We start from the raw sequence: 11,340 nt of genomic DNA, 5'->3' as shown, positions 1-11,340 counted from the left end.
GAATGGAGGAGATGGGGCGGGGAGGAGGTCAGAGGGGGGGTTCTGACTCTCTCTCTCTGAGCTCTCTGAGCTCTCTGGATTCCATCGTGAACACCACCACTGCAGTGCAGAAATCAAAGCTCTGACACCATCAACCTCTTCAAGACCCATCTCAAAACCTTTTCAAACTTGCCTTCTCGCAAGCTTCATTTTTTTTATATATATATATAATTTTTTTTTCTTTTACATTTTCTTGTTGTTACTATATATTCATATTTTTATCTTATCTTTTTATATAGTTGATCTCATCTCTCTTTTTATCTAAAGTGTCCTTGAGTCCGAGAAAGGCGCTTCTCTCTTTAAATCAAATGTATTATTATTATTATTATTATTATTATTATTATTATTATTATTATTATTATTATTATTATAAAGCAGGCCAGCTGAGACTCGAGGATCTGTTCTGTTTAATTACTTTTGTCTGGTTGGAGCAACAGGAGTGGCCACTTTGTGTCTGTTCTTTTCTCTTTCCGTCCCCTTGATGTGAGGCTACATAACATCATGGTAAGGAAAGGACCATGCGACGCCTGTGTGTCTCCTATGCAACCCATTCCGAGAAAGAGAGAGAGAGAGGGGAAAGCAAAGGATTCTCTCTCTCTCTCTCTCTCTCTCTCTCTCTTTCTCTCTCTCTCCTTTCCCCCTTCCCTAGCCTCTCCATACGCTTTGATGAGCCGGCCACAACAATACGCTGATTCTTCAGAGCCACCATGGTCCCTCTCCTTAATCCTCTCTCTCTCTCTCTCTCTCTCTCTCTCTCTCTCTCTCTCTCTCTCTCTCTCTCTCTCTCTCTCTCTCTCTCTCTCTCTCTCTCTCTCTCTCTTCTGCTCTCTACTTCCCTGAACTTGAAGGTCCATGGTCGTGAGAGGGGAAGAGTGAAGAGGGGGGAGCAAGAGTCCTAATCGCTCTATTCTTTAACACCCCCCCACCACCATCCTAGGAACCCCCCCCCCTGCCGGGCGGTGTCCCAGGTCACGCAGAGGAGAAAGGGGGAACAGCGCGTACCATTTTCTGTGGCCCGGGGAGGTTGGGAGGGCTGTGTCTAGGTGTGTGCGCTGAGATGGCCTTCACAGCCTTTGTGCCACTGTCAGGGATGATGGAGGACAGGTGGCAGGGGCCACTTTAAAGAAAGGCTATGAGTCAACAACAAAGAGCCGAGTCCCCTAGAAGCCGGCCTCCCGGCCTCATCCTCCGAGCCTTTTGTCAGAACGGATCTGAAAGGGGAGTGGATGTGGTTGGGGTGGAGGTCGTGGGGGGGGCGGGGGGTTTGGGTTGGTTGAGGCAGGGGGGGGGGTAATAATTGACTATCTGCTCCCATGCTGCTGAGCTCCTTTTTCACATTACGCAGGAACTGCTGAGTCAAAATTAATAAAAGTCAAAGATGAAACAAAAGATATGGACATCCTGCTGAAGTCAGTGTGATGCGATCGTAAGAAAAGTTTAGCCTGAGATGAGAAAATGTAACTCATCTCTAATCTGTAATTCAAGCCATTCGGAAACAAAGAGGAGGCCGAGATTATTTTTAAAAGAAAGAGAGAAAAAACTAAAATGGGTACATTCTCCAGCAGGGAACAACCCCACTCCACTGACGCACTGTGAGGAAATGGTGCCATTCGAGGGGGGAATGTACCCATGTAGACACAGACATATACACACACACACACACACACACACACACACACACACACACACACACACACACACACACAAACACACAAACACCCTCTTCTCACGCTGGCACTCTATTTCCATAGCCTGGGATTGAAACACAGAGCTTATCACAGCCTGCATATCTCCCCTATTAAAACAAAGAGAAGGAAATGGTCTGCTGGACCAGAGGGGGATTTTGTTTTATACAGTTCACAGCTCTAATAAGACGGGGGGCTGGGGAGCAGAGACAGTACGTCACGATGCATCAGGGCCGCTGGGAGTGGCGTCTCGGGGCCCGGCTGGATCTCATTACAGCTCCCCTCAGGAGCTGATGGCAGAGGGGAAAGAGAGCGAATCCAAAACACAAACGGCCGTGACTGACTGCAGGTAATCCACCGAGTGTAAACCTCCGACTGCAGCCCTCCCGCCCTCTCCTATTGGTTAAGTTATCTCACTTATGCAATCTCCTTTTCATTAGGATGGGGGGGGGGGGGGGGGGGGGGGGGGGGGAAGCTGGCGACCGACCGTGCATCAGCCTGTCTGAGCTGATTGATCTTTAACGAGACAATGCATTTTTTTTGTGTACTCAACTTCCAGCGACCCCCTCCCCCCCCCCCGTTATCCTTATCAACAATAATAAACCCTTCCACTGCCACTGGCTCTGACAGAATCATACAAGTCCGTTTTGACATTTTTATTGGACAGCCCATGTATTTGCAGTTGTAAAGTCAAGCCAAATCGCTTGGGAGTGTGAATGTGATATATCACCAGAAGGTTCTCAACCTCTACTTAACTATGAATGAACTACACGACGCTCTAAGTTACTATATTTAGATAATAAAGTACTCAACCTCTACTGTCTTTAACTATGAATGAACACAACACTGACTTCTTCAGACAATAAAGTCTGAAAACATTGTTCCTCTGAATTTTATTTAAAAAAGATTCTTCACCTGAGGTACTCAATTAGGTATATTATTAATTAACCATTATAAATTATAAAGAGCACAATTACAATTACAACACAACAACAACTTTAGGTTGACGTATTATTTTTAAACTGGAATAAATTGTGGTTTATCATTTCATTCTGTGCGCCAAACTTGAACTCATTCAGCGCCAGCATGTACCCCCATCCCATGCTATTAAAATGCCACGCTTTAAAAGATGGTCATTTTCACGGTGCGTCACAATGTTTGCAGAGCTATATCTTATCTATATTCTATATTATAGCTATGGAGACAATACTATGGCTCATTTGACAGTCACTATCTCTCGTCCAACATGTAAAAAAGAGTAAAGTGATCCATGTATACGTTTGCGTGTTATCCCGTGGTGATTGGTGAATATTGTATAGTTTCAGAGTGATCCGGGCTAATTCCTGGAAGCTGAGTTATGGAGCACTATGTGCATTTTGCTAAAGTCGTTTGCGTTGCTCGCCTGGACACGATACTATTTCCAAATCAAAGGTATATAATAGGTATTATGTTTCATCATGAAGGCATCAAAGGGGGTCGTTTTGTGATGCTCTGATCGTCAGCAACGGCATACGTTTTGGAGTATGTGACATATGATCGTTGCGATCGATGTGAAATCATTGTAGGATCAAAGTAGGTTTGATGTCATATAGTCCTTACCTTTGCTAGGAGGTATTCCAAAATGAATATTCCAATGGTCTGATCGCGATTTCCAGTATTGATGTCCATCGGGTCCCTAACATGAAATGGGACAAACTATGCATCAAGTGTGCTGGACGCGTTCCAAGTGGCTCGAATGAAGCCTTTCACTTGCCCGGGTCCCATTTCTCTGCCCGGACCATATAAAAATATAAAACACACAGTGTGAAATAAGGTTTCAAAGGGTAGGCGATACTGCCACCTAGCAGGATTCGGCCGGCATTGCAATCTCGAGGTCTCAGAATGAGTCCCAATGATACACCGAGGTCCGTGAGACTGTATAGAATATTAAAATGTAATAAAAGAAAAAACGATGAAAACGATCGAAAACCCGAGTATAGTCGGGTTCTGGCACTCAACCGCTGGCGAGATAACCAGACTATAGTCGTGATTGGCGCTGAATGTGTTAACATTAGTTTAAAACTAAGCGGTATTACATTTAAACCTCTCTCTAAATCTCAAGTTTAGTTTTTACTTTAAACCTAGACTAATTTCCATTATCTTGCTCCAAACAATTAAACTCTAATTCAAAACTTTGATCAGGGAGGAGCGGCTGGGTGGCCCAGCGGAGATTGCGCTCGTCACCAATGCAAGAGACTCCGGTCTCGAATCCGGGTGTCAGCATTGCCTCCGGCTTGGGCCGGCCGTCATACTGGCTCAATTGGAAGTCGATGGGTGGTAATCTGGATGTTGTAGACAGCGACTCCTACAGGTCGGTTGGGGGACGCCTGCACAGCAGAGACAGGAAATAGCGGGGGTAGTGTGAGCCTCCCACACGTTACACCCCGCCAATGAGAGTCCGTGCTGGTGAAAAGATGTGACAGGCTGCCTACTCGTGTACCGGAGGGGACACGTGATGCAAGGCTTCTATCCTCCCTACAACCGACCAGTGGGGGGCATATGCGAGCAACGTTCAAGACAGGTGAGGGGAGAATTGGAAACACGAAATTGGGATGGGAGAAAAAAAGAAAATAAGGAGAAGTGGATAAAAAAAAACGTTGATCAGGGATTAACTTTAAACTGACAGTTGAGGTGGTTTCACTTGTATAATGGCTGCATTTCTTAGGTGGATAAAGCAAATGAGAAAGTTCCTCTGAGAAAGATGAGTGCAATATAGTTTTACATTCATTCAAAAGAGTCATTTAGCTGATACTTTTATCCAAAGCAACTTACAAGTTCTGTACAACAAGTCAGCAGGAAAAGTACAACTCTTGCAGCTAAGTAACATTGTTCATGAAACAGTGTTGAAACATTGTTCATGAAACAGTGTTGAAACATTGTTCATGAAACAGTGTCGAAACATTGTTCATCAGCTCAGGTCCCACAGTGTACCGTGGGCTCAGGCGTTGCACCCACACCCTTTTGTCTGGCTTATCGATAACAGGATAACCACCAAGAGGGTTTGTCTCCGATTTTTATATACGTTTAATCAAATCCACATATAAAAAATTTACATTAGATACAGTCTGGCGAGGGGACATCCCAGAGTTGGACCCTGAGTTTGACTGGGACGACGTTTGGACAAATGCTATATTGGCCTACCGCAACCCTAATCACCAACAAATTAATTTAAATGATATTCATAGGCCGTATCTCACACCTAGGAAGCTGTTTGCTATGGGACTGGTGGCCGACTCCCGGTGCACTTTGTGCTCTCTGGGAGCCACCGGCACGGATATGCATATGGTCTGGGATTGCCCACCAGTGACCCATTTTTGGAGATCTATAGCAGCTAAACTCTCGGGCATCTGTGGTGTATCGATTCCACTCACGGCAGCAACATTACTTCTAAACGATCTTTACTACCAACAGGCAGGCGTTACAGCAGCGAAAAAGCTTATCGCTATGAGATGGAAAGAGCCTGAGAAGCTCACGGTAATTAACTGGTGCCTGACATTGCTGGATGTTATTTATTTGGAGATATCGACTGCTCGTGTGGTTGGGGTGGGACAAGCAGGTATTGAATTGTGGACCGCGGTGGCCGAGGTGGTCAAGGGCACAATATAGTGGCGGAGTGGGGGTGGGGTGTTGGTCCTGGGGGATCTGGCGGTCTTGGGGGGAGGGGGAGGAAATGTCTAATGTCTAATTTATTTTTGTGTTGTTTGTGATGTTTTTATTTTTATTTGGTATTTTGTATATTTAGTTAAGTTTTGATCTGTAGGTATTTATTATTTCTCATAGTCTTGTCATTATTATTATTATTATTATTATTATTATTATTATTATTATTATTATTATTATTATTATTATTATTATTATTGTTGTTATTATTATTGATGTTGATGTTGTATTGTTGTTTGTTGGTTGAACATTTTAAATAAAAAAACTTGGAAAGAAACATTGGGTCTCATTCTCCAATATTTTCCAAAGACTTCTCTTAGGGCAACCATCTTGGAACCGACTGAGACAGAATCGACGACAAGTTCACTCTGATTCCCCAACGCGTGGGGAAGATGTCTTAACACTTTAAGGACCGGCCACGTATATATACGTGTTTCGGTGCCATGCGTTGTGGACCAGAGCCACGAGTTAACTCGTGGCAAGTTGTTATTGTTTTATTCCATATTAATAACCGTATCGACTCTGGGGACCTACCCGCATATTTGATTTCGGCAACATGCAATACCGGCCAGATCCTCTTAGGGGCGCCATCGCTCCACTGCAGTATCATTGAGGCCGATTGGGAAAAATTGGATTGGAGCTTGTTTTAAAATGCAACGTGATCGATCAGTGAAAATGGCTACTTGAACGCACACTGTATTGCTAATCAATAATAGTAATCGGCGTCCCCCGCCGCCCCCATTTCATCCATAGATGCTCTGTAATAGTCCGGATGCTACGCAGTTTGTTTTATTTCATTCGTATATATACAACAGAAATGGCGTTTGATATAACGTGACTAGCCTTTAGCCTCATATCTAGCTCCCCAGAAAAAAGACGAGGCGAAAACTGCGATAAACCTTATATTCACAGCGCTATAAAATGACAACCAACCGATGGATTTTTATTTTCTTTAAAGGCCAACCTTTATGTTGTATTTTTGTTCAATAAACAATGTGGACTAGGCCAACGGTGACTTTCATGAAGAAGGAAAAAAAAGTATTGAAATTGACGCAGTTTTAGTGTTTTTATCAAACATTTTGTCTGCCCAACACAATCACCATGCACGTGCATATTTTAATCAATGGTTCATAACGTGCGCGTGTAATCGAAATGATGTCGTCACAGGAGGTGCAGGGCACCAGGGGGCTCACCAGGGGGCGCTGAGAGTTAGTGGCAGGCACTGCAGGCAGAGAGCCTTGCTACTACTAGTACTAGCCGAATGAAAATGTATCTGTTTCACCTAACAACATTATTGCTCCGTGGTCATAGCCATCCATCTCTAAAGCTAACCACTATTTGTAAAAGCCACAACCACGTTACCATATTTGTAATAATGTAAATCATTGTGTCGTTGTACATATTGTGTTTGTGTATACACCATTAGAAGCTAACATAGCTTAGCTTGGTAGCTATTGTGCTAACAACATATCCCGACATCCGGCTCGCTGGCCGGCATGAACGGCCGACCCAAAATGGTTCTCTCCTCTCTGTACACCCCCGTCCCCACGGGTACCCCGCCGGGGAGCCCACGGACGCGACAACGGCGGCAGCCGCAGGGTGCTCGAGCCCGCAAAGGCTAGTGGTACACGATAGCTATGAGCTAACTAACGCTACAGGCTCAAACACCCTACGGCCGCCGTCGCGTCCACAAGCTCCCCGGCAGGACACCCGCAAGGACGGGGGCACACAAAGAGGAGAGAACCACCACACAGGTCTGAGAAGAGGACCTGCACATGATTTTACTCGTTCCCCAAACTCCTCTACATGCCCCGATCTCAAATGGTTCATGACAGTAGACATTATGCTAACGTTAGCCAGCGCCATATATCGAGTAGTACTATGACCCGGACGGGCAAGGCATACGTTTCCTGAAGTGACGTCACAGCCGTGCTAGCGTCTGATAAGCTTTTAGATTCGGCTCATTAATATGCACCTGTAGTGACGTCGGCGTTTGATAAGCTTTTTTGATTCGCGCGTGCATGTCATTCGTGCGTGGACCTTTTTAACTCTTTCGGAGTGGCATTTCCGGTGTCAAATGGAAAAAAATAAATAATGAAATTATATACCAATGATGTAAACTACCCATAATTGATCAGTAGGGTTTAACCTGGAGGTTGGGCTTTAAGCCATTATGAAGGCACGGTTTATGCACTCAATGACAATGAGAATGGACAGATAGCAATACTATAAAGTATAAGCTGTTAGAAAGTACATCGGTTTGTTGACAAAGCTCGGTCCTCTGGACTATAAATCGCCGCGGGACTCTGGTCGCCAAAGTGTTAAGTGGCTCAAATGATCACAGCTGGGATGCCGCGTTGAGGAATGTCACCATTCTGAAACGTGAACGCACGTCCCCGTCCAGGTCATTTGCATACAAACCACGCCTCCGAAGCTCCTTATAAGGCAAATTAAATCGCAAAAACTCAATAGTTAGACGCACCTGTCCAGCTCATTAGAATGCAACTGATGATGCAGCCGTGTGAAAATGTATTGTCATCATATATAATACAGCTCATGGTGCACCTGCTGCAGCGCGCACGCGCACACACACGCGCGCGCGCAGTACTGTATAGCCTACGTGCGTAATGAATGAACGCATGCAGGCTTATATTATTCTAATTACTTGTTTTATTAGGAGAGCAGCACAGATACTGCACTGCCCGCCCCGTAGTACAGTCCACCATGCAGTCCGCTCATGGTACGCCCGACTCTGGCGGCCTTAATATGTGTACTGTACTTACTGTACGTATAGGGCAGAGCATATAGTATCTACTAAATCCTAATGAAACAAGTAATTAGAATAATATAAGCCTACTGTTCATTCATTAGACATGTAGGCTATGTGTGCGTGTGTGTGGCGCACACAACAAGACTTATGGAATATTAATGCAGTCTATTTCCACACGATTAGCTTTAGTTCTTATTTATTTATTTATTTATCCACTGTCATTTGCAGTGTTTGCAGTGTTTGCAGTATTTCAATATCTGTTCTCATTAATGATATATTTGAAGTAGGGCTGCAACGATTAGTCGACATAATCGACGACGTCGATCATAAAAACTCGTCGACGCAGAATTTTTTCGTTGATTAGTCATATATAATTTTTTATTTTATTTTTTTTGCACTACCTATCTTTGTGAAAGTGGCTTCTCAGCTCTGGTCCAGCTGAAGACAAAGCAGAGGAACAGATTGGACATTGAGCATGACCTCAGAGTTGCTTTGTCTACCATCACCCCAGACTTTGAGACTCTTGTCAGGAGCAAACAACATCCCCAGTTATCCCATTAGTTCCCTGGGATGTTAAGCTAAGAAGTCTGCTATATTTTTTTTTAGTTATTTAAACACTTCCACTTAAATTTGTATTATTTAATTTATTTATCTTGTTATGAGTGATTGTTGTATTGTTCAAATACATTTTGATTTAAAGTTGCTTAAGATCCAAATTCAAATGTTTCATGAGTCATTATTTTAATTTGCTATGGGATCATCATGTTATGTTAAGTTAACTGTTAAGGCAGAGGGACTGGACAACAGGGTGACATTCACAGGTGTGCAGACTTGAGCATGTGAGGTAAAACATGCATTGGAGAAGGAGCCATGCCCACAGGAAGCAGAGATTGAGGGTGTGACAAAAATAATCGTTATATTAGTCGACTAATCGAATGACAAAAATAATCGTTAGATTAGTCGACTAATCGAAAAAATAATCGACAGATTAGTCGATTACCAAAATAATCGTTAGTTGCAGCCCTAATTTGAAGGAATGCAGGTTATAGCTATATCAAACAAATGTCTGTCCCATTGTACCAATCAATGGGATATATTGCATGTTGACCTGCATTCTTTCAAATGTATAATTAATCAATAAAACAGATATGTAACAAATAAGAAATACAAATTCCACAGAAGGCATTAAATAATTATTATTTTCAATCATTTCACAATAATTGCATAATTGTGTTTGAATATGAATATGTTTGAGTAATTAAAGTAATTATACATTTTGTCCAAAATAGCTGGTTCAGATATGGTTAAGCAGCTGCCCTGTGATCAGATGAATCCATATTATTTATTTTTCCGACATCAAATGCGTAATTTTTTATCATACAAATATTGTCATATTTATTCTCAACCGAGTGCATTTGAGTATCTACTGCCTCTTACTTGCCCTCCTCCAGCAGGCCACTCTTTTGTATCTGCATTTTCTGGTCTTGCCTTGTTAGCTTGTCAACTATACTATCCTAGTCCGCTAGCTTCCAGGCTTACCCGGCTAGCTCGACCTACTGGTTTTAGCTCTTTAGCTAAACCTCCAATTGGCTTCATACACGTAGCCTTTAGCAGTTGATCCATAGCACTTTTTATTTTTATTTAAATTTTTTTTCCCAGTCTACCACCGCCACCTGGGTAAGCATGTCTCCATGTTCTGTCTGTCCCTCTCTCCTAGAAAGGTTAACTCGGTTAGAGAGTCGTGTCCTTGAACTTGAGTCAGGAAAACAGTCAGCTTTAAACGTCTTGGACACTTCCGGCTTTTCTAAGGAGCCTCAAGCGAGGTCTTCTAGTCTGGAGAGTCCCAGACATAGTGCTCAGGACATGGCCTTTGTGCCCAATACGGAGCGGCAGTGTAACCGCTCGGTCTCGGTCTCAACACTTGCTCCGCAACATGATCTAGAAGAACAGCCGATTAGAACAGCCGATTAGAACAGCCGATTAGAACAGCCGAAACCCATCCAATCTTTCGCCGTCGACTAAAGACGCACTTCTTCAACCATTATCTGAAATTTAAAAAAAATAAAAAATAAAATAAAAAATATATCTAACCCTAACTAACCTTACTGTCATGCACTTGTCCTAATAAACGAACCTACACTGTAGCACCCAACACTTTGATGAACGTTGTTACTCAGCTGATAGAGTTGTGCCCTTCCTGATGACTTGTCGTACAGAACTTGTAAGTCGCTTTGGATAAAAGCGTCAGCTAAATTATGACTAAATGTAAATGATCTTACACGTGTTGCGGGTTCCGGTCCCAGCACGCAGCGGTCTCCACTGAAACCCCGTCTTCCTGTCCTTGTGATTGGCGACTCCATCACCCGGCATATTAAGCTAGGCAAGCCAGCCGAGATTTTGTTTTGGGGGAGCCAGAGCCACCGACATTGATGCCAACCTGAGATTTCTGGCGAATAGCATAGTCAAGGGAAAAGATAACGCACATCTCGCACCCACTGAAGATAAATTTGAGCATATTGTTATACACGTCGGAACCCCTAATGTCTATACTACTATCTACTATACTATGCTACTATCCCTATACTAGTACCTACTATGATAATATGTCTATATTACTATGCACTCAAGGTGTAGCACTCAAGTTCAGCACTGCTAGATGAACAACACCACTGACCCTTAGCTGCTCGAGGTGAACCCCTCCTGGAACTGGAACACAACTCCTAAGTGGCTTTGGAGCGGAGCATCAGCTAAACGACTAAATGTGAATGTAATATGACAATCTTTGATCGCCATATGATACTATATTTATTATGATTATTATGTATTTGTTTTTGTAGCCTACTGTTCAGTAACTTGCATTATACAGCACAAGTACAGTACAACGAAAAGACGACCAGAGTGCAAATGTAACAGTAATGTGCAATAGTATACAATGTACAGGTGATTAAACTGGGTATAGAATATATAAATTAGTACTACTGAGTGTAGTGCTAATCAGATGTATGTACAGAGTTGTAATATTATTATGTACAGTGATACAGGTATAAAGAGAATATGGTAGTAGTTGTACTGGCCAGCAGCGTAACTGGTAAGAGTAGGTAAGGGATATGTACAGATATAGATATAGTATCTACAGATATGTAAAAA

At 43.0% G+C, this 11,340-nt stretch overlaps 1 protein-coding gene across 1 annotated transcript in view; it reads right to left on the bottom strand.

Annotated features, from left to right (window-relative positions):
- Window positions 1-1,904: 1,904 nt before the first annotated feature.
- Window positions 1,905-11,340, bottom strand: part of LOC311244030 (agrin-like) — a gene marked incomplete at its 3' end in the record, with an annotated part of 36,726 nt that continues 27,290 nt past the window's right edge. The window contains exon 3 of the mRNA XM_084333439.1: window positions 1,905-2,014. Coding sequence (XP_084189565.1) covers window positions 1,905-2,014 — 110 coding nt within the window. The remainder of the gene's footprint in view (window positions 2,015-11,340) is intronic.

This window comes from Notolepis coatsorum, assembly GCF_963971535.1.
Source record: "Notolepis coatsorum genome assembly, chromosome: 17".
Taxonomy (NCBI): domain Eukaryota; kingdom Metazoa; phylum Chordata; class Actinopteri; order Aulopiformes; family Paralepididae; genus Notolepis; species Notolepis coatsorum.
Note: the sequence above shows the minus strand (reverse complement) of the source record. Positions and strands in the feature narration are given on the sequence as shown.